Source organism: Lissotriton helveticus, chromosome 5_1 (assembly GCF_964261635.1).
Source record: "Lissotriton helveticus chromosome 5_1, aLisHel1.1, whole genome shotgun sequence".
Taxonomy (NCBI): Eukaryota; Metazoa; Chordata; class Amphibia; order Caudata; family Salamandridae; genus Lissotriton; species Lissotriton helveticus.
The window spans coordinates 2,086,457,733-2,086,481,891 of record NC_136065.1 but is presented as its reverse complement, the minus strand read 5'-3'; the positions used below and the strand labels follow the sequence as shown (position 1 = coordinate 2,086,481,891).

Sequence of the window (24,159 nt, the reverse complement as noted above, 5' to 3'; positions counted from 1 at the left end):
CGCACATGCTACGAACACTAATTATCATCTACCCCCCACTCTCATCAGGTTTCTAGATGCTTTCTAAATATACCCTTTTTGTGTATTCACTGGCTTGATTAGGCTGTCCAGGGGGTCTAATACAAAGTTGCAAAATCTTGACTGAAGAACTCCTAAAAAATGCAGGTGAAATAACCATTCTTTCATTAACAGAGAAACAAAAGCAAACGTCATACAAATAAAGATGCCTATAGTCAAGAAGGAACTGATTTATACCTTCCCACTATTACGCAAACAAAGACTTTCTAACATAAAACAAACAATATCCTTTCTGACATAATCATTCACCTTCAGATATTCCTTCCAGATTATCACTGCAGAGAGAAAATCTCAAGGTTTTATCAGGTTTACCATGCAGCTTGGTATCGTCAACAGGCACCTCTCCTTGTCCTCCATCTGCAAGTTGCATGTTCAAAACCTAGGGGGGAAAAGTGATAGTGAAATAGAGGGATTAGAGTACGCCACAGAAACCATCAACATGCCAATAGGAACATGTAAAACCAGAACTGCCAATAGGGAATTACCACCGCCTACCGAAAAACAGATCGAAAACAATAGGAGTAGGACACAAGCCGCCCAAAACAAATAAGCCTCAGAAGAACCCCAGACCAACTTTTTTGGCACACTTATCGCATCACTCTCAATCAGCAGTCCACAAATGATAAATATGTATGTAGGTGTTTGTAAATAAATGTGTTTATGAATCGAAACAGCAATGAAAAGGGCACCTTCACTGTGGTGCTGAATACGTTTAGTCGCTCATTCAGTACAACAGTACCCCTTGCTAAATGTATTAGAGGTAAAAACCACTAATGCATACTTCCCGCAATCCCCCATTTTTACCACCAACCGTTTTCGTACCAAATGCTTCAACCAAGTATATTTGGCTTTTTCAAGTAAATACACTTCAATCAAATATTCTTGACAAATTGGATCTGATATTCTGCTTCTTGAGCCCATTTTCCGTACCTCGTTTTCACTCATCATGCCTGGAGTTAGCAAGGAACCAGTCCCCAAAGAAATAACCAAGACTTCATCGGGAACAATTTCCTGAATATTTTCCTGGGATGCTCCTTCGCTGTCGGGGTGCTGCTCGACTAAATTTGATTTGCTTCTGCTGCGGGTAGCTGCTGATGAAAGAAAAATTCCAATAAACATAAAACCAATTTACTCTTCACACAGCTGAATAGATTTCTTCACTTAGGTAGAGCCATGGAGTTATGTGAAGGTGCCCAAACAATACACATGACAACAAAGCAGGCACATACAACACAACAGCGATGGAGAGAAATGCTTGAATCTTTGTAAACTAATTTTATTTTGTATTGCAAACTAATCTTTTTATGCTGTTGTAAACTGGGTCTAAGTGTATGCAATTCACAGAATAATGTCTATTAGCTGCCAATCAAGATTTAAGTGTAAGTTGTGTACCCTGTCAAGGAGTACACAAGAAACCCCAAATGAGTTCTGTTTTTTGGTCTGATTGTGCCATCAGTGAGAGGTAGCAAGAGGCATTTGAAGAACACCATATACAACTCTTTCTGACTGTACAAAGTGATGGAAGGAAGTGATTCAATCAATCTTAACCATTTATGGCTCATTACTCTGGAAACATTACATGCATTTGTTTTTTAGTTTGCTCTGTGCCTCTACTGAATGAGACCAGCCAAATGAGATAGAATGGAATGCGCTGAGAGCAGTTATCAAAGTTACAATTAACTGGAAGAACATGATAAACTAAAGAGCATAAACAAGAAATCAATAATCTCCTAATTGCAAATAAATGATGATGTAAACCATAAACAAAATATTTTGAAAGTAGCAGGCAATGGAAATGATCAGAACTTTGTGCGGGGCAGATACTGTCAAGATATTTTAGTCTGTGCATCAATTTTTGCAACTAATACTGAGAATTGTTTTTCTCAGGAAGGAAAAAAGTTTCAGGTTTGTAGAAGTGACTCAAGTGGCTTATTGCAGCTTGTAGTCTGTATGCTTCTGAAATCTGAGAAAGGTAAAGCTTAGTCTGGCTTCACACTCTGTGCTCCCCATCAAACCCTTTGTGTGTGGTTTTATTGTTTTTTTCCAACAACAGCATGGGGTTAACCATTGTCACGCCTGATTGTAGAGGTTTTCTGTCCTTATATATTTGCCATTCATCTTCTACTTCTAATTTCAAGCAATCTTACTCCCATGCCCCTTTCCCAAATCACTGGGGCTGCCCTCTGCTTTGGAATACTTAGGAATCTAGCAATACACACAGCGAAATGGCTGCACACATCCAACTAACGTGCAGAATCTTCCAAAAGCTTTCCCAATAGCATGCAAGTTTCAGCAGGCAGCAATTTATAGTATTGACAGTGGTTGAGCTAGCCCTATAATCCAATACGTAGGAAAAGCAAGGAAGCAGTAACACTTCCAGATAACAATTGGTTTTCTGGGTGATTTCAAATGCCTCGTTCATTGCCCAGGTAACCTATGGTTCTGAAAGATGCCGGCTCGTAACTTGAAATTATTAATTTGCTATGAACATACATTCAGTCGGTGTCAATGTGTGCTAGTGAAGCATTAACATTACTTTTCAGGCAAATTATAATTAAATCATCTTTTTTGTATTTATTTATTAAGTCACTTTTAATCTCAGTGAGAGAAATGGCCTTTGTCGTGCAATGAAGCGTCATACTGGTTATGCACTCCCAAAACAGTGCCCCTATTATAATGACGGAGTATTTCGGGATCTGGGCAGGTATCTATCTTTACATTCAAGTCTTGTGTATTGCTCACTTTCTTATCCCCAAAACAAATGCCATCATAAATGGGGCTATGTTTGAACAGTGAGAGTTGTAAAAGTGCCAAAAGTCAAGGGTGATGGTGGTAATGACAGGGTTCTTTCTACTATGTTGCACTGGAAATCTTAGGGAACTAAATCTGACAGATAACCGGGCTTCAGAGATTTCTTCCCAGATTTCTCCCCTAAATGTTTCTTCCCTAAGTTTGCTTTACATGGGGACATGGCCAAATCTTATGCAATGACCACCATAGTGATGTGGCGGGGAAACAAGAACAGGAAGAGCTTCACTGTAGATAGACCATTTAAGCATGCATGTGAACCATGGTCACTGCTTAATTTGGATTGTGCAACTAAGTGATTACAATAGAACAGACAGAGTACGCAATTATGTTTGCTGTTGAGGACTGTAAAGTCTGCATGGCACATTTTACATATTTGAAAATGGTGAGATGCCCACAAAAAACAAAAAAACAGATAAACCAATTAACATTTAATGCGCGGTCAAATGCAAAGCCAAAGAAACAAAAATGAGTGTGATATAAAAATATGTGGCGCAATTTTCAAAGCAGCCCTTCAAGACATTGTGCCAGCTGACTAAGCAATGGTGCCCAACAGTCTCAATGAAGCATGCACACACTAGAAAGCAGCTAGCAAGAGTGAGTAGGTGGACACACAGCTGTACCTCAAGCAAGATCAGGAAGTAAATACGGATTACCCACCAAATGGGGCTACCAGGTTAATGTGAGCCGAGAGATTGGTGGCTGAAGTCTCCCAGGCAGTAATGGCCGATAACTGTTGTCCTGGGATTTGGTAGCATTAAACAAAAAGTCAAAACAGTGAAAAGCATGATAATCCTAACCACAAATGCATTTTTTATTTGAACATTCTATACAAGACAACTACAAATTGTCGTTCAACTACTTGGCAGGTGAGGATACTGACCCGCAGGGAGCCACATGTTCTTCATGCTGAAAGTGTTCCATTCAGAAGAGCATTAACTAAGATGTCTGGTTCTGAGTTTGCCACTCAAGTAGGACTGCGTTCTGCAAAGCGTTGGTCATGCTAGAGTACATGCCTTCTGGAGTCCTCTTCATCTCCACGCATTCACAAATGAGGACCTAGATCTGGGATCCCTTTGTCAACGCCTAAGGACTCCCCTGAGGTTAGGTGGGTTTTCATTTTTCAAATTGTTGTAACCAAAACATCTTTACTATGGTAGGTTCCAGACTCAAGACTATATTGAATAATAGAGCACTATAATTCTATATTGGAAACAACCAAGTTTGAATAGTTTTTCAGACCGGTCTGTGGCTTAACCAAAAGCACTAGTAGTAAACAACAAATTTTAGAAAAGGGCCCAAGGGGAATAGAGATTACCGACCCTTAAGTGTCCTATCCCCCAAATTACATATACTAGAACAACCAATGGGACACTATGGGTCAAGCTATGTGTGGCTAGAAAGCAAACAAACAATGGCATGAACTGCGTCACATATATGTGTCACCACACAAATCTAAAAAACCCATCAGCCCACCCAATGGCGGAGCATAATCATCTGGGATTTTTTGAGAAAGAAAAACTGGTATCTCATCCAGAGTCCCACTAGTTGTTATTGTGGGACATACAAGGAGGAATCCGCCAGTGATGTACCATTGCCAGGATGGAAAATGGTGGTGCTGGGGGAAGCAAAAGGGTGAATTGCAGTGTAAAAATGAAAACGTGCAAGTTAAAATTAACTATTATAATGCCAAAGAACAGTTTATTAGGCGTCATTATAATGTCAAGATTAAAATAGTGTAAGGGTAGCAAAATAGATGGTGACTATCCACTGATGTTTCAGGAGGTCGACATGTTTCAGCCAGGGACCTCCCCCTCGGCTTAGGACGAAGCCCGAGGTACCGACGGACAGAGCGGGCCTCATTGCCTGAGCGAGTGCCAGGAGAGGTGAGGTCCGATCCCAAGATTGGTCTGGGATACAAACTACTTTCCAGAGACACCCTTCAAAACACAAATTAGCTCCGTAGTCTCCTCTTGCTTCCTCACCCTCCGAACAATCCGCACTGTTTCCCGTTTCTTTTCCCCCCAGGCACTTAAATTGATCATGGCCGCATTAGTAATTGCGCGGCTGGATTATGCCAATGCCCTTTACAACGGCATCCCGGCATACAGCCTGCGGAGGCTCCAGATGGTACAGAACCAGGCGGTCCGGTTAATCTATGGTCTCCCACGTTACCATCACTCCACACCCCTCCTTAGGGAGCTCCATTGGCTTCCTGTCAGGGAACGCTCCCTTTTTAAAACCGGCTGCATGACCTTCCAGGCCCGCCAAGGCACTGCCCCTGCCTTCATCTCCTCGCTGATAAGCGAATACGTTCCCTCCAGAGAGCTTCGTTCCTCTTCCAAGTCTCTCCTTCAAATCCCACGTTTTAAGCGCAAAAAGTGGGGTGGAGCCAATTTCTCTACCTTGGCCCCCACTTTTTGGAACTCCCTTCCCGACCACCTACGCTTTGCCACTCATTATGTCTCTTTTCGGAAAGACGTCAAAACGTTCCTTTTCAAACAGGCCTTTTCCGTGTAAACTGGCTCACTCTTGTCATTTGACTGTTTATTCTGCTTCAGTTGCCGGACCTTTCATTAGCGCCAAGAAACCGTACGGTGAACGATGCGCTTTATAAATGTTTTAAATTGGAAATTAGAGACACCCTTTACAGGTCTGGAACACCGTCACACGGTAGGGTCTCTGTGTTTATTGATCTTTTTTCACTTAGTTGCAGTAGTGTTATATATATTTTTTGGTCCTGAAGAAAGCCACTGGACTACTTTCCGTCCATCTGGCTGAAACATGTCGACATCCTGAAACATCAGTGGATAGTCGCCATCTATTTTGACTACCCTTACACTATTTTAATCTTGACATTATAATGACCGCCTAATAAACTGTTCTTTGGCATTATAATAGTTAATTTTAACTTGCACTTTTTCATTTTTACACTGCAATTCACCTTTTTGCTTCCCCGAGCACCACCATTTTCCGTCCTGGCAATGGTACATCACCGGCGGATCATTCCTTGTATGTCCCACGATAACAACTAGTGGGACTCTTGGATGAGATACCAGTTTTTCTTTCTCAAAAAATCCCAGATGATGATGCTAAGCCATGGGGTGGGGTGATGGGTTTTTTAGATTTGTGTGATGACACATATATGTGACGCAGTTCATGCCATTGTTTGTTTGCTTTCTAGCCACACATAGCTTGACCCATAGTGTCCCATTTGTTGTTCTTAACCAAAAGCATAACAAGAGGCGGACATTACCAAGACTTGAGTGCTTGAAACCCTAAGAGGTAATAAAAGGAGGTAAAACTTCCCCTGATCACACGTACCTCAGCTCTTTCAATCCCTCCCAAAGCACACTTGCCCGGTAAATATTTCTTGGGGACACCGAGGGATGGACGGCCATGTGCTTTTCTAGTAAAGTCTCCACTGCATCACAGTGCTACCTCTTTCCAATTCCAAGGGCATTTAATAGTGGCTTGTCCACTGTACAGAGTAGGACAAGAGGATGTATGTGCTTATTTTGAAACAAAAATTAACTCAGGGTTAAACTCGAAAGAAATATTTCTCGGGTTAAGTATTTTCGTGCCCCATCTCTTTATAAGTTTATGCAATTAAATCTAACGAATTAAACAGTTTTCATCCGAAGGTATTTTCTATTCAGCCCTGTAGACAGCGGCAGTGTTGTGTTGAAGTTTTTTTTTTTTTTTTAAATTGTGCAGTTTGTCTTTAAAAATTTATTTCATATTAGGTTAGTAATTTACTGTACAGGAGACACCGCCCGCAAGCTTCCACTTCCTCCTTTTTATGGTCTGGTTTGAAAGCGCAGCTGTCGTCAGACAATGATGTGAGCATCACCAGAAAGAGGGGCTTGGCTCTGCCCACATATTGACAGCCATGTGTACAAGATTTGATTTGGCCGAGATTGTGAACTTCCTCTGAAAGAGGGCTTCTTCTATCTATTGCCTTTGTCTTTTTTATTTCTGCAGTTTTATCCAGCGCAAATGTCTTCTGAGGGAATTAGAGCACTTATTTTGGTTTGAATCCTCCCTCTGGTCTTGTTAAACATGCTCGGAAAAGCAGAGTTCCTTTCTGCTTTCTGAGCACGTGTAAGATCTCTATTCCTGCATGGTCATGAGAAGTAGGATACTTTATGGATTATGGTGTATTATATGATATGGTTGTGCGACCTTATCATGTAATATACTCGCAAAACTGACCCTCATCCAGCCAGGTTCGTTTGTGAAACCATTTGCTCAACCCTGGTTAGCTGTGGCTCACGCGGCACGGCTTAAACAAAGGAAATAGGGTAAAGCATTTAGAAGCGCCAAACAACTAAATAAAAAGCTCACAGCAGAAAATAAATATGACACCAATTTATAAAAATAGATTATATTTTTATGAATTTTAGGCACCAAGATAAGCAAAATAGACGTGAGGGTTCGGGAGATATAGATTAAGTAAAACGTACATCTCAGCTTTTTAGTCCAAAGCACAAACAAGCGTTGGTAGCTGTAAAGTTAAGAACCTACTGAAAAATTTGAAATAGTTGCATTTGGCTACTGTGGCCCAAGTGGGGCCACTAAGGAGTATTTCAACAGTTACCTGGTCAACAAAGCAGTCTCAAGTTCAGTTTCATACTTTCAAGGCTGCCATAAACTTCAAGGAGTGGTCCTGATGCTGGGGATGCAGGATGCTGAAAGATGCTCTGGATGTGGTGTGGTCGACAGGGGTGTCCTTGTGGTTAGTCCTCGGTCTATGGCTAAGGTGGGGTTACTTTGGCCACAGAGGTAAGTGTCACTGGCAGTTCTCGATGAGCCAGTTGAAGGTCAGCTGAGACTGGGCTACCGGTTTCCGTACACGGCGGGTCCAGCGTGGTGAAGGCTGGGGCCCATCTTTGGCACCCAATCTGGACTCTGATGACATTTCGGGGTTAAGCAGACTTAGGGGCAACCTTTGGCCATCGAAAATCGTCTCTTGGGTTGCCCAGGGGTGGTAAGCGTTGATTCAAAGTATGTGGCTACTCACTTGCCATGGTGGGCTACTTTATCTTTGATGGCCCTGGTGCTGGTTCGAGGGGGGGTCATCTGACTGACCCTTTAATTTCTTTGGTCTGGGGATTGGGAGAAACATTTCCATGAGCAAGGAGTTAGATTCACAATCCTGTTTTTGCTAGCCCGAGGGGCGGCAGACGCAGTCCAGCAGTTGGTGCAGCCTCTCTTTCCAGCTCCAGGGGTCAACAGGGCAGTCCTTTCCTCAGTTCTGGCGTGATCGGAGGTTCAGGGTACCATATTTATGCACAGAGGTGCCCTGGGGGAATAATACTGCCACTAGCCAAAGGACTACCAGGATCCCTCCTGCTGTGTGACAATTTTCGGCTATGTGTGGCATCTACGAATCCCAGAGTGCATTATTCTGCCCAGTCACAAGATGTCGGAACTCTTACATGGAAGTTAGTAGCTTAGTAGCCCACCCTAGAGGTTGGCTACCAGTGGGTTACACACCCAAGGGACAACCAGTTTGGCCACTGGTTTCCCCTCTCTGTTCCAATCGCCAGCCTGCCTACCTGAACAAAAGGTCAGCCCTACAAGAGTGTGATTGCCAAATGCCCACCAAAATTGGCTTCCGTCTTTGTAGCTTGCCTTTTGGGCCAATGCCCGGTGTGGCTTCCTTCAAGAGGGAGATGACACCTACCTCTGTGGCATGCCTCTATTGTTTTGAAGCCTTGGAATCGTTGACAACTCCCCAGGAAGGCAGAGGGCTGCCTGGTGACCAGCTAATGCCCAAGGCCACTGGCTAATCTAGGCGTCAGAGTTCCTTAAAATCACTTTAGATTCCACTTGGGCGTAAAGCAACGTCTAATGCCACGATTAATTTGATAACATGAAGTACCCATCTTAGCAGTCACATTCAGAAGTTAAGCACTCCGTCCTTCATCTCCCTGTGTTTGCTTTATTTGCCATAAGTTGGCACGGTATACCCAGACGTGGGTCCCTTGCTCACTTTGCCACTTGGTTCAAGCTAGCCTGGCTGATGAGGGGGTCTTACCCCGAAACCGGTCCCAGGATGCATGTTTCCGATTCAGGGAAGACCTGGCTTGGCAGTTCGGGCTGGACTGCTCCCATGAGTCAGAGGGTCAAGACTGATTTGCATATAGCTGGGTCTGAAGTGAGGCGGTGTAGTGAGCTAAAAAATTATGACGGATTCAACCCAGATCTGTGACGTGGAGTGAGTGTCTGAAAAGGTTCAGCGCTCCGTCCATCATCTCCTTGTGTTTGCTGCACTCAGAAGTTAGCCAGACAGAGGGGTCAGTCGGTAACTCTGTTACCCAACGGGGCAACTAACTGTTCTCCAGCAAAACAACAATTTGGAAGTTTAGCCATTAAGACACATTGAAAGTATATGTCCCACTTAATAACATACAACTCCGTCCCTTAGGGCTCTGTAGGCCTCCCTTAGGGAAGACATATATACTGTTAAGGGAAGTTGGGGCTTGCCATTGGTTTAAATGGCAAAGTCGAAGTAGCAGTTTTAAAACTGCTCTTTCAGGCAGCAGTTGTAAGTGGTCACACACAGGGTGGCACAATAAGTGCTGCAGCCCTGGGTGGACACACGGTCTTGCATTCCCTGGGTACACTTGGTACCATATACTAGGGACTTATAAGTAAGTCAGCTTTTGCCATTTGGGGTGGCAAACTCAACATACATTTTGTAAGGGGTTAGAACACTGGCACGGAGGTCTGGTTAGCAGGCCTCAGTGCACTCTCAAAGTAAATTAACAAGCAGCATCAGGTGAAAATGTTGGGTGTAATCATTTGTATCTGCAAGGAAATGTCTCTTGTCTGATGGAGCTCTTGCTTCTTCTTGCGGGCCCTGGTTCCAGGAAATGAGCAATGCTATAGGGTCTGAGCCATTCTTGCCACCCTCTGCCCAGTCAACATATTAAACTTCAGAGAACAGCTGTATTCTTTCTATTCTGGTTTTGACACCCATTCAGGTGGTGCCTTTTGTTCCCCTATAAAATGTCAGAAAAAGTCCACCCCTTACTGAGTTTATAGTTTTCCCTTCTCTAGTAGAAAGACTTGTCTGTGCATGATGAAGTCTTGGAATATCTCTGCAGCAGGTTCTCTCGAGAACTCAAGAAATGCTGTGAGAGCTCAAACCAAGCATGTGTCTCACAACAGAAGAAACCTGTAAATGACAGTCCATACCCATGAAATGTCAGTAGCAGGGCTTCAGAAAAGCTGTGTAAAATGCAATTTAGTCATGAAAATTGGGATAAGATTCTCAGCAACCAAAAAAGAAGAAACCACACTCCCAGCTGGAAATAAGAGATACTGATTGTACAGCTTGTCTCTTGGTTCTACCAAAATTCCTCCACACATGCCGTCAGTTCACTAACATCCAAAAAGCTCTGCCAAAAAGATGTGCACCATTATTGGCTGATCTGAAGAGGTTGTCTAATAAATCAGTAAAGAATTTGAATTATGCATGAATACAGTAAAAACTGCAGAGGGGGTATTGTTTACACACACAAATAATATATATATATATCATATGTATTAAAAGCAAAGTCTATTTTTAATGGGCATTAACTATTCTTGCTAAAATTCATCTTACCCCAGACATCCAATATTGAGAGATACTGCCACTCTAAATTCTTACATGCACCTCAGTAGTCAGTTGGTGACTGTTAAGTTCGTTCAAGTCCCTCGAGGAGTAACTGCAAAATACGTGCACTGTTCCTTTCAGGATAACCTTTACTGCGCTGGAGGTTGGAACTTGCACAACACTGCAGAAGTAAGCTGATTTCACTGGACATTTGTTCATCACTCTTGTTTGTCTCTAACTACATTGTTTTGCGGTGGCTGTTTTCTGTGGCTTTTTTTGTCACAGAGTAGTATAGCTGATAAGAAAAATGATTGTACTATTATATTATGGGTCCTAAGACGGGAAGTAATCAAGCTCATCACAAATCCTTCCTCCATGCAAGAGGTGCTCCTTTGTGCACAATGATACAAGAATGGTACAATGATCTTCTCTAGTGGCAATTGGTGCATCGCAAAAACGTGCCAACTACGATGGACCAGGGGCCACTTGTTCCACGCAAAAAGAGTTGTTGCAAGTCTGCTTTTGTAGGTCTTTCGTGCTGTGTTGTGGCATGTCTTGCTGAACGAGGACACTGCAGGCAACACTGTGCCCATAGTCTCTGGCACTCATAATTTAAAACTGCCAGCAAATGCAATATTTGAGCACAATTGGATGCTTGTTTTAATGGGGAAACTGTCTTCTTTGAGAAAGAATTCTAGGAGATCTTTCCGGAATCATTAATCCCACCCCATACACATTTATGCAAAGGAACATAATGGCAGCTCATTTCAGTCAATAGGCATTAGTTCTTATAAACAGTTGTTCCGGTCCCTAGCATCCCATTAGGAGTACGTTAGTTGCACATATGTATGTAATTTTGTTAGTCTTACCTCTAGTCCAAGAGAGGTTCCTGAGAGGGAAACTATGCAGTACTGACACCATTCATACCTCTTAAGTGGCTTTCTCTAGGATCCACCTTCATTTAACATACAGTAAACTATACCTTAAATATTCATTCAGCCAGGACCTCCTGCAGGTTTATCAGGAGTTGAGAACCACTTTAAAGGCCAATGCACTTACCAAAGCTGATATTATCAATTATTGGCTACTCTGGATTTTCTGTGACTGGTGAATTTGTTTTTTGCTATTTTCATCCCATCTAATCGGATTCTAAAAGTGTCTTAAATGGTTCACTTTTTTTTTTAATGTTCTTTTTCATTTCGTTTATACATAGAAGCATTATAACAGCCAACCCCATGTACAATCGTTATCCGCAAATAGTATGCAGTGTTACATATCACAAAGTTACATTACCACAACAATGAACCTGTATATCACATTACAATAATCGTCGAGTATATGCATTTTGACGTATCCCTTTGCCCAGTACTGTTTTCAATGATTCAGCTTCGTCGGTGTGCTGACTAATTGCTGTATTCTATACGTCAGCCTTTCTCCCTTACTAGCGTTAGTCTCTTGTACATTTAATATTTACTAATTTGTCTAGGTGATCCCAGTTCGGTCATGTCCTTTCGGCTGCTCCTCCTCCGCAGCTCTGTGGGTGAGGTATGCCTGGTATAAGGGCATCTGATTGTGTATTGCAAAAGGACAGTACTGTACACCACTCTGCTAGTGTGGGAACTGGGCCTTTCACCTATCGCATAGCCAGTCTCCTTTTAGCTATTAATATCCCGAGCGCTATTATTTTTCTAGTTCCTTTAGGTATGTCTTTAGAGTATCCCAGAAGGGCCTTCACTGGAGTCTTTGGTACACAAGTGTTCGCAATTTCCTGCAGAGGTCCAAACACCTCCGACCGGTATTTACGGATACCAGGGCAGTCCCACGCTAAGTGTGTGAAGAGTGCCTCTGCAGCCCCACATCTGTCACAGTTATCATCCTCTTCGTCTGTATTTGTGCAATCTAACCGGTGTGTAGTAGACCCTTTGAAAAAATTTAAAGAGTGTGAGACGGTATCTACCATTCCGCGATGTTTTTTCTACTAAAGCAGCAGTATAACCACTGCTCCTCCGTAATGTCTATGCTCTATTCGTTGCGCCATTCCTGTAGCGCCTTCGTATGCGCAGAGTGGATTCCCGCTGTAATGAGTATATGTAGTGTTATTGCGCGCTGTGGCGAACGGCCTGCAGTAAATATGTTAACGCAGAGTATACACGTGGTTCTTGCATGCTATCCCCAATACGGCTTGGAATTACTGTCACGCTCGGTGATAGTGAGATCTCGTAAGCCGTTACGTCTGTTGTTGGCGCCTGTAACTGATCCCATGTTTTGACAGTCCCCTCAGAAAAATAGTCTCCCATGATTCTTATATTTAACATGTGCATCGCATTTATAAGTGCCTTTTCCTGTCTGGTCTGTAGCCACTCGCCCCCTTTTGTATTGCTTTGTTCGCCCTAAGTGTGGCAGGGTATGCTCAGATGTGAGTCCCTTGTTCACTTGGCCACTGGATTCAAGATAGCCTGGCTGATGAGGATTATGAATCCGAAACCGGTGCCAGGATGCTTGTTTCCGGTCCAGGGAAGACATGGCTTGGCAGTTCGGGCTGGACTGTTCCCACAAGGGGTGGATTAAACAAAACCATTTAAAATAGGGTCCAAGGGATATCCTTTTAAAGACCCACACCTGATTTTATCCCTAGCAACAACTGAATGTATAACACACGAAACACAGGGGGTCTAGCAGCCAAATTGAGAGGCTACACTGTCGATACTGAGTCAGCAAGATCTCAAAATATCTTTATCGCACACACGTAACTTATTAATAAGGATAAAGGAGGAAAAAGGCTAACACTACATGCATAGAGGAGACCGGTGCATCATCGATTATTCGTAAATGGCTGATTAATCCACAACAGATTGTAAAGGGTTTCCATCAAATTAGACTCAATGATCAGTCCTATCATTTGGCCAAACCCATGTGCAAATGAGGCTGGTCCCCTGATCAGTGGGACACTCCGCTCCGCACCTTATTGTTGTATCAGGATTTGGTCCACCAAATACACAAACCGTCCATGATGACTGATCTTTTGATGGTAAAGTAAAAAGAAATAGTGCAACGAACAAGAAAGTGATTTAAAATAGGATGGAATGTCCTCCTAAATACTTTATTCTGCGGACAAGACACGCCTCCTAATTAAAAAAATATATAGAACCGTGCAAGAAAAGACAGTAACAAATATCTGTCTATGTAAGGGCCAGTGTGCGCAATAAAGATATTTTGAGATCTTGCTGACTCAGTATCGACAGTGTAGCCTCTCAATTTGGCTGTTCCCACAAGGCACAGGGTCAGACTGATTTGCATACAGCCATGTCTGAACTGGGGTGGCTGAGTGAACTAAAGAATGGTGATGGATTAAACCCAGATCAGTTGACTGGGGGTGAGTGTTTGATTTGTTCAAACGCTCCATCCATCACCCCCTTTTGTATTGCTCTGTAGCCACTTGCGCCATTCCATGGGCAATTTTGGGGAGTAAAGAAGTATGATCTTCTGTAGGTCTGCTGCCCTGTGCAGATGATGTCTTGTATTCCCTACTGGGTCATTAACATGATATATTCTCTGTGACCTACCAAGAAGATATTGTGGCAGTGTTAACGGGCTCACCTCGTCTCTCTCTAGGAATAAAGGCGGGATCTCGTGTGGGCCGTGTATCCAATGTAATGCATGCATTTGTTGTGCCGCACAGTAGTACATTTCAAGATCTGGCACATTCAATCCACCTGATGAGTATGGTTTGATCAGTGTCTCCCACTGTACTCGTGGTTGCTTCCTAGTCCAGGCAAGTCTGATCTTTAGAGAGCATAGTGTGCGGAAAAAAGATTTTGGCAATGGAATTGGAATGTTTACAAAATAAAATAGAAAATGTGGAAGCACCATCATTTTCATGAGTGATATACACCATAACAGTGACAATGGTAAACGTATCCATTTCTCAATCTGCTCTATCTTTCTTTACTGCTTGGTCATAATTCTCTTGGACCACCACATCTGGATCAGTGTGAATCCGCACCCCTAGGTAGCTTATGAGATCGGAGGTCCACGCTATAGGGCAGTTTGTCTGATGTGTCGGTAGTGTTTGTGGTTAGTGGGAATGACTCCAATTTATTCCATCCCAAATGGTGCCCGAAATCGCTCCACCTCCTGTAACATAAGTGTAAGGTTCCGTTCAGGATTCCAGACATACAGTAAGGTGTCATCAGCATAGGCTATTATTAATTTATATTGGGAAAATCTTTAACAACTAGGACTATGGTATTCTGTCGGGGCACAAGCTAATGGTTCATCTGCCAATGCGGATAAAAAGAGAAAGCGGGCATCCTTGTCTGGTACCTCTGGTAATCTTAATTGGGGCAGAAAGCAATGTTTTCACTCTTAACCGAGTCAAAAGCCTTTTCGGCATCTAAAAATACTGCTGCGGCTCGGACAGATAGATCGCTATGAGTGATAGTGCAGGATATCGTATGTAAATTACTAGTAAGGGTTCCGCCCGGCACAAAACCGGATTGTTCAGGAACCACTACCAACAAGAGTAAGGGAGGGAGACCGTTTGCTAATACTTTTGCATACAGTTTTGTGTCTGTGTTAAGTAAGGATAGCAGCCTGTACGATGAACACTTCTCAGTTGGTCTTGGTAGGCCGTATAAAAGGCTACAGTAAGACCATCTGAGCCTGGAGCTTTGTGATTGGGCATGTCTGAGTACAGCAACTATTTCTGTAGGGCGCAGTGGAGCCAGCAGTCGCTCTCTTTGCGGGTCTGCCAGCCAGCTCATTTTGATATATGCTAAATAGTCGTCTATTGATTCCTCTGAACTAGTGGGGCAAGAAGTGTAAAGATCAGTGTAGTATTCACAGAATCTATCTACCATTTGTGACACATCTTGTATCATCACGCCATTTCCATCCCTTATTTCTGTTACCTCGTTTGCGCCTTTTACCGGTCAAGTCAGAGCAGCAAGTGTAGCACTCGGTCTTTCACCTTCTCCATACACCTTCGCAGTGGCGTATTTTCCCAGGTACGTCACTTCGGTTTCTTATGTTAGGTTATGTTATTTGCACTTATAGAGTGCACGGATACCCTGGGGTGTCCTGGCGCTAAGTACCGGTTACCTGGATAAGCTGAACGCATGCTACTGAGAGAAGAGCCATGTCTTCAAGCCCTTACGAGAGGAGATCCAGCGCATTTATGAGCTGAAAAGGAAGCTCGTACCAAGCTCTGGAGGCACAGAGAATGAAACTTCTACCTCCCTAATTAGTTTTTTTAAAGAGGCGACTTGCACTTGTTTGGCACCAGTAGACCGTAACGTTCTGCCCGGAACATACCATTGGAATTTGCGTCTAAGGAACTCTGGACCAGTTCCATTGACGGCCTTAAAGACAATGCATAGTGCCTTAACGCGTGTTTTTAGCTTTACTGGGAGCCAGTGTAATTTCTTAAGTTCTTTCACAGAGGCGAACTTCGGTGTTCCTGATAGCATTCTGGCCACGGCGTTCTGGTCTAATTGTAGCCTGTTCATGTGTTGTTTTTTAACCTTGGGATATAAGCTGTTACAATAGTCCAGACGCGACATTGTAAGGGCCCTTATTATTCTGAGAACCATAAAGCAGGCGGAGATCACCGTACTTACTTGGTCCCCCATGGTAAGTTTATTGTCCACCAATATTCCATGGTTTGTGGCTTTTCTTATGGGTACTGAACACAGACCAAGATCCTCTGGCCACCACTCCGGTGTCCACACCCGAGAATTATTGCCAAATTTCATGACCTCGGTCTTGGTGGAGTTAAGTTTTAAACAATTGGAGGACAACCAGACGGTGATCGCACTCATACAGTCATGGAATCTATCCCCAGCCTCCTTTTCAGCTCCTCCAGTCAGGGACTACACAATTTGTGTGTCGTCAGCGTAAGAGGTGAGCTGGAAGCCAAAGGACCTGATAACTCCAGCCAGTGGTGCCACATATATATTAAAAAGCGTTGGGCTAAGAGATGAGCCCTATGGCACCCCGCAACGGAGTGAAAATGGTTTAGAGGTATTGCCATCTAAGTGTACGGTTTGCAACCTATCTGATAGGAAAGATTGTAAAAGTCTATCTGATAGGAAAGATTGTAAAAGTTTCCAGGCGAGATCTTTTACACCGATCTCCGACAACCGGTCCATCAATACTTTGTGATGGACCGTGTCAAAGGTCGCAGACAAATCTAGTAGAATCAGTAAGGCATTTCCTCCCCTGTCAATGGCCTCTCTGATTTCCTCCGTTGATTTAGCAAAGCCAACTCAGTGATAAGCTCTGAACAAGTATTGCAATGAGTCCAGAGAGTTGTTAAGATTAAGGAAAGCACTGAGTCGGTTGTTCATTTCCTTTTCCGATATTTTGGCAGGAAAAGGAAGCCTAGAGATTGACCTGTTGTTATTAGGATCCTTGGGGTCCAGAGTGTGCTTCTTCAACAAAGGAAGAACAGAAGCTTTTTTTCCAAATTGTAGGAAATGTGCCGGATGAAAAGACGGCATTCAGCACAGGGGTGAGTGCCCTTCCAATTACTTCAGGGATTTGTTGAATAACCCAGACAGGGCATGGGTCATTAGGAGCCCCTGATTGAATCGAGTTCAGAACCTTGAGCGTATCGGACGTCTCCAGGGGTGAAAAATGGTCAAGTGTCAATGCGAGCCAGACTTGTCCACTCCCTCCATATTAGAAACGGTCTGATCCTCTTTTTTCATGTTGGTGAAAGGAAGAGAAAATACTTTCTATTTTATTTTTTTTTAAATCCGCAATTTTATTGTAAAATTCAGGTTGACCTTGGCTCTTAGGAATAGTCGGGGTAGACAATTTTGTAATAGTTTTGAAAAGTTCTTTTGAGCTGGATTTAAGCTAAAGCTATTTGGGTTGAAAAGAACCCCTTTTGCTTCCAGAAGCGAATGCTTATATCTTTCCTTGTCCGCTTCAGCATAGTGTTTATGCCATGCCCTCTCTGATTGCTAACAGACCAATTTTTTGCCTCTAAGCTCATCAGAATACCAAGGAGCTACGGGTGAAGCTCGTTTGGGAATGCACTTTTTTCTGGGAGCTAACTGATCACAAGTATTGATTAACCATTTATTATAAGCAGCCGTGGCATCTTCCACATCAGACGGGGGGTGGAACAATGATCTCATAAGGGAGTTTTCAAATTTCTTAATATCCAGTTTTCCCCAGGCTCTGGTTACGATCTCCTGGACCGGTTTGTTGCTGGATGAGTGGGCCGAGTAGCTGTTCAGATCAAACTGAATGGCGCAATGATCAGATCACGAGATCGGGAGAACTGAAATTCCGGCCAAATCATTAGTAGGACTCTAGGCATAGCCCTTCAAGTAAGGTGCTAACTGTATCCAGGAACCCACTTTTAGATCCCGGTGGGCGATATAGTAATATGCCTTTGAAGGTTCTATAATTAACTGAGTAAATATTGATAGCTAGAGCCTCACATGTTGTGTTAGAGGCAGAGACAAAATTGGGTTCCACTGATTCACGATAAATGACTGCAAGGCCACCCCCCTTTTTTAGTGGCCAGTCTGGCGTATAACAGTGGAACCCAGGGGGAGTTGCTTTCACTAAATCTGGTCCGGAGGCATTGTCAGCCCATGCTTCTGTAATAAAGGCTAGTTGTATCCTACATTCCTCCAACAAAAGGGCGCATTCCGTACTATGCTTAACTAACGATCTAGAGTTAAGTAGCATTCCCTTTAAAGGACCAACATCAGTATGATCGGTCTTTTTATCTAGCATAACACCAGGACCACGAGCTGGCAGATTCCTGATATACGGAGTCGTTGCCGGCAGCTGACACAAAAAGAACTCTTTGTGCCTTTATAATCTGCATTAAGAGATAGCATGGTTTACCAGGGTTCAATGTATGCATCTCCTCATTAGTATAGCATGTGATAAACGGTGATAAACGGCCAGGGGGACTGGCCCTGCGCCGGGCCAGAGCGCAGACAGGCGCAGACGGCCTTGCCTTAGGCGCACCCGCTGCGTCAGCGTGCGTGTTAAATAGGCCAGCGTCTCAACAACTATACCGCTACCCGGTTTGTGCTAGTTTTGTATTATCATCTATCTTCTCCCTAATCAATGGTAACAACTCTGGAGTGGAACCTTCCAGGGATCGTTGCTCTAACTCAGTTCAGTCTCCAATTTTTGTAATCTACCCCTAAGAGAGCGGAGCACCCCAGAGTGTTTGGATATAACCACTCCACGGACATAAAACTTTAAATGCTTCCCAAATAGTGGCCATTCTGGGGACACTACCCATGTTGCTATTGAATTAATGGTCTAGCTCCTGTGAGAGCTCCTCTGAATACTGCATCTAGTAGCGAGTACTGTGGGAAACGCCACAACTGTGCCCTAGTCAACAGTTAATCTATTTTTAATCTAACTGGGGAGTAATCTGAATATGTGCGCGGAAAATGCACACACTCCGGTATAAATGGTACCAGGTCCCTTGAAGCATATCAGTAGTCAATGTGTGTGTGGATGTCGTGTACTAAGGAGTAGTGTGTGTGTGTACTCCCTTCCCTGAGGTAAGTGGTAGCACCTGACATCTACTAAACCATCTGCCTCTGCTATTACGGCTATGGCTTTAGTAGCTGATGAAGGCTTCCTTGTCGGACCACTTGATCCATCTGGGTGAGGGAACTGTACACTTAAAATTGCCACCCCACAGTGTAGACAACGACATATTGAGCAATTTTATTATGTATTGTTCGGTAAAAAGGAGGGTCATCTTAATTAGGCCTGCATATCCCCAGCACTCGCACATTAGAGTTGTCCTTACGGCAGTGTGCTACTATATACCTTCCCCCCAGGATCAATGTCTAATGCCTGTATTTTAATGTTGGAACCCTGTCTCGCCCAAATCAGTACCCCACGTGCGTGAGACGCGAATCTAGCTGCCATACATATTCCTTTCATTCTTCTCTGCATTTGTAAACCTGTGTGAGGTGGGTTTCCTGCAATACTGCTACGTCTATTTGGTGTCTTAGTAAGTATGATACCACCTTGCGTATTTTACGCTGGTCATTTAGACCGCTAATATTCCATGTTAGAAAATGTAGTGCAGTCCCACATTGTCCCGGGATCCGATTGCGATTGTTACTCCCGCTCATAATATTTAACTAATCCTACTGTAACTTAGCTGCATCTCAAGTTGCTCATAATCTTGTCACTACTTCTACTGAACACTTGCATAAATATCATACCCCCTTCCCCTCCCAAGCCATGTCCCCCAAACTAAGACATGACTTTTTCAATCCCACCCTCTCATAACCCCTTTTAAACATCCCAAATATCCCTCCCAAAACAATGTGTAATACACATGAGGGCGGTGTAAGCCCGACGGCTTGCTTAAGCTTCGGTTTCACCTCGACCGTCTGTTAACCTTATATTTCACATCCATTGCTTCACTATCATTCATACATGAACTAGGAGGGAACTAGGAGGGAACACGTCTCTGAACTCTATGCATTTAACCTCTATACTCTAACATGGCTGGGTAGCCATCTTGAATCTGTGCGCTTAGTTTCTCCATCCGTGCGGTGCTGATAAGCATTGATCTTATTGTATTTAACAGTATACGGAGTAGTCATTGGTGTGGGATCATACAAGTAATAATGTGACCAGCCAGTTACCTGCTGACTGTTCTTACAACTGGCAACAACATATGAAAAAAATGCTGCCATTTTATCAATCCTGTTGGTCCAGTGCGTGGAACGGAGATTGTACGCTACATTGGTCTCTAGTGTTTGTCTGCTGGGCTTGGCTTTAGTGAAGGTTTTAAGAGCCTGCTGTAGGTTGTTGGGGTCTGAATATATTGTGGGCTTGCCGTCCAATGTGACCTTTAGGCGGACATGGTAGAGCATTGCGTATTGGAGGCGGAGAAGCATCGCCCATTGCTTTTAGAGCAGTGAAAAGAGGTAAAATAAAACTATAATAACAAGGGTATTATCGTCTTATTTTTTGGTTTCTGCAGGCAGGGTTAGGACGGAGGAGGAGGAAGAGTGGACTATGCACACTAAGTGCGCATGACTGCTTGTCTGCTTTGGCCGGCCAAGCAGTCATGCACACTTTGCATATTCCCTACCAGACTGTAATGGGCAGCCTGGTAGGGTATATGCACAGGTTCCCTGCCCTGATCTGAGCACCAATACACGGCGCTCAGACGAATCACAATGCTGCATTGCAGCGCTGTGATAGGCTCAGGGGAGCCTGTGTGCCCGGGAATTCCTGCAGCTTCTTACGGACTGGAGTCAGGAAGAGCAAAGAAGCAGAGGAGCAATGTGGCAGGCAGAGAACAGGCAAGTGCGTTTTAAAAAATATATATATTTTCAAACCCTCCCCGTCCTCTTCTCCCCCTTGCTCTTGCCTCTCTACCGCCATTCCCTACTAGCCACCACTGCATAGTTAAAAGTATTTACTATGCAATATTTTCATCTTCCAACTACTTTTCTTAACACTCATTTGAGAATGCAGCTCAACTCTGCCACTGTAGTCTGTTCAGCAAAGGATCCTCACTTCCATCTTTTTTATTGTTTTAGCCCAAGGTGGTGCTTAATTATGATATTTTCTTTCTTAGACTGCTGAGGAAAAATAAAAGTGACCATCTATTATCAAATGCTTCCTGCAACACAAGGAAGACCTGGCTTGCCAATGCTTGTTTTCTAAGTATTCCTCACTCCTGTTAAACCTTTATTTACTGTATCCTTAAGCCTATTTAATATTCCTTCCAGCTATTTCAAATAACAAGTTTTTGGTCATTTAGATTTCATTATCCGAGATACCTGTACACATAAGTAGTTTTAGAAAAATATAAAATGACACCAGATTCGCTCGGTCTGCTTAGCTAGTGCAGCTGCCCAGAAACCAAGAAGAGTTTACAACATCAGGTCCAGAGAGTTTGGGAGGATAGTTGCCTTTTTTGGGAGGCATAGGTGTTCCCCTTCAGTCCTCATAACATTTTAAGAGAGTGTAAGGTTTCTTCATTTGTACAGCTGTATTGCGTAGTTTAGAGGGGTGTTTGAGTGAGAACTGCATTTATTTCCATACATGACAGATATGTAACTATTACATTTGACAATAAGAACACTTAAGTTCCCAGGATGTTGAATAACCTGCCAATTAATTATGCCTTTGGTTTGATCTTCACTAACACTGGCCCCATGGCGTCTTTGCCAATGTCATCAGTTGGCTTTTTCTCATCCATTGCACAGTCACTGTTACATGGGAGGCAGTGGCTTTAAAAACATTAAATGGGCAAATAGAGAATGTGTTTCAGGAGGGCAAAAATATAGGTCTACAAGTCTTCTTTCTATGCTGGTTTCTCATACGTTGACTATCCTGGGGCGAATACCTAAGCCCTCTCCTTACCTGGCGGGCGGTTCTTTTTGTTGGCGGGAGTGCTTGCTGGCGACAGCTGGGGGGTGTTGTAGGGAGTTATATCGATGCCGCTGTTCTTCCCAGGTTTGGTACTTGGAATTGTTGCAAGCAGGTTTTCTAGTGCCATCCTGTCTTCTTCTCTCAGCTGGTTGCCAAAGATCACATTCCTCATGAACCCAACCTGGAGGGAAAATCGTACAGTGATCAAAGATTAAAAATCACAAAAACTGAAACACACCAGCAAGTTGGCTTAAAGAATGATGCATCCGGCCAAGTGAGCACAGTAGATTTCCACCTTTCATAGGCCAACAGACGTCATAGCCTGGCCCCTGGGCTCCACATCAAAAGAGCAATGGGGTTGAGAAACCACCAGGTACCTCATCACCACCAGCTGGAGAAGGGATGGCTTCTTCAATCTTTTACGCCCTACCCCTCTTTTCGTTAATACTCAATACCACTATTGAAGAAGTTGAAGGCCCAGTTTCACTGAACGAAGCCCTCTGAGGAACAAAACTATCTGCATCATTCATGCAGTTGAAGTACTAACCAAGCACTAGCAAAGACCTTCGGCTTAGGATCTACGGGCGGTGGACCCACTCTGAGGAGATAACACGGTTGCCCAGTGAGCCAATCAGAGGGCCTCCCCACCTTTCTACTGGCCTTTTAAAGGAAAGGCAGATGTTTTAAAGATCGAATTATGATTAAAAAAGGTAATTTCCAGGACTATTGACTTTCGAAATGGATCAATACAACTAGTATTGTCAGGCTGGGCTTAAATGTGGCTAGAAAGGATATTGCACGACAATGAAAAGTGGATGCTCCCCCCTCGATTGCAGAGTGGGAAAGAGGACTGAACTGGTGCATGAACAGAGAACAACCAGTTTATGAGGCTAGATGTGGTCCTTAGAAATACACGAAAATATGGGGAACATGAGCAGAATATAGAGATCACCATTACGCCAATAGACTCTCACACCACAAATTTAGACAATGAAATTTGATCATACATGGGTTTGGTGCTGTGATTTATAATTGATGCACAATTATGCATGTAATGACCAGGGAGGGGGGTTGTGGAATAGAGGAGTAAGGAGTGAGCTGGGGATGGGACAGGAAACATAGTGCCTCAGTTACATTGTTGCTTTGTTGTACTTTATTGCTACAATCTCAAAATGTAATATAATGTGTCAAAAAAAGAACACTTAAGGGATTTTTCCCCAAATGGATTGTTGATTGTTCTAGGCCAAGGTAAGCAAAACTGAAAGATTCAGCTTCTTGACAATACCTAAAGTGTGAGCAATAATTTAATCAGTAAGCAACTTCACACAAGACTGCACTCCTACTCACTAGGGTAGGCAGGCATTTTACAATTAGCAAAGAAAAACAAAAACAGCTGCATCAGAGTAGGAAGCTGGCTCTTTAAGTATCAATAATCTGTGTAATACCTTGTAAAGAGAATAGGAGCTCCTTTACTAGTGGACAGGGCTTGCTATGCAATCGCAAAGTGCTCTGCTAGGGGGTAGTGTGGTCGAGCAGCCTTAGGCTTAGCACAGAGGATTGCAAGACATTTACAAATACACACAAACTGATCAATAAATGACAACACAACTCAAGAAGGAGATCCACACCAATTTACAAAAATAGCAAGTATCTTTATATATGTTTAGGCATCAGAAGAAAATCGTTCAGGTAAGTACGTTTTTAAATATAAATTCTTTTCAATTCAAAAAGTGGACTGTGTGCTATTTTGTAGTTCTGCAATATATTCCTATGGGAGGAAAAACAAGTTCTGCAAACAGGTACAATACATCGACTTACAGGACCAATCTCTGGGAGTTAAGGTGGGTGGTGGGCAAGGTCCAAGGAGGCACCAGCATTACACCACCAGCGGCACGGGGGCGGCCGGGTGCCAAAGAACGTCGTGAGCCTAATAGGTTTTAATGGAGATTGGTCATTGCGGAAAAGAGGCTGCAGGCTCAGCGTGGGGGAAGTAGGGACACCTGGGGTCCTCTTCACCACGTCCTGGGGGCTACAGATGCGGAGGTGTCTTTCGGCATCAGGTTTACTTATCGGGAGCAGTCGCGGTCAAGGGGGACTGCGAGCAGAGGCTGCAGGCAATGTCAGGGAGTCCACGAGGGGTGTGACCACGCTGGACTGACTCTGGAACACTGGGGTACCTTGTTGACACCGGTGAGCCACTTTAACTTGGACTGGAAGCGTAAAGTGCAGATGTGACTTAGGGTGTTTGTTGTTTCTGGAGGCTGCAATGC

The 24,159-nt window shown here is 43.6% G+C and overlaps 1 protein-coding gene across 25 annotated transcripts in view; it reads right to left on the bottom strand.

Annotated features, from left to right (window-relative positions):
- Positions 1 to 24,159, bottom strand: part of GAPVD1 (GTPase activating protein and VPS9 domains 1) — a 424,045-nt gene that overhangs the window by 243,130 nt on the left and 156,756 nt on the right. For 4 of the 25 annotated variants that reach the window (XM_078646072.1, XM_078646074.1, XM_078646078.1 and 1 more), the window contains exons 6-8: positions 21,881 to 22,070; positions 1,009 to 1,169; positions 328 to 457 (exon numbers count right to left, since the gene is read on the bottom strand). In XM_078646072.1, coding sequence (XP_078502198.1) covers positions 328 to 457; positions 1,009 to 1,169; positions 21,881 to 22,070 — 481 coding nt within the window. Of the gene's footprint in view, positions 1 to 327; positions 458 to 1,008; positions 1,170 to 3,546; positions 3,628 to 20,489; positions 20,741 to 21,702; positions 22,071 to 24,159 lie in introns of those variants that run through there. The other 21 variants (XM_078646083.1, XM_078646085.1, XM_078646087.1 and 18 more) reach the window with 8 other exon arrangements.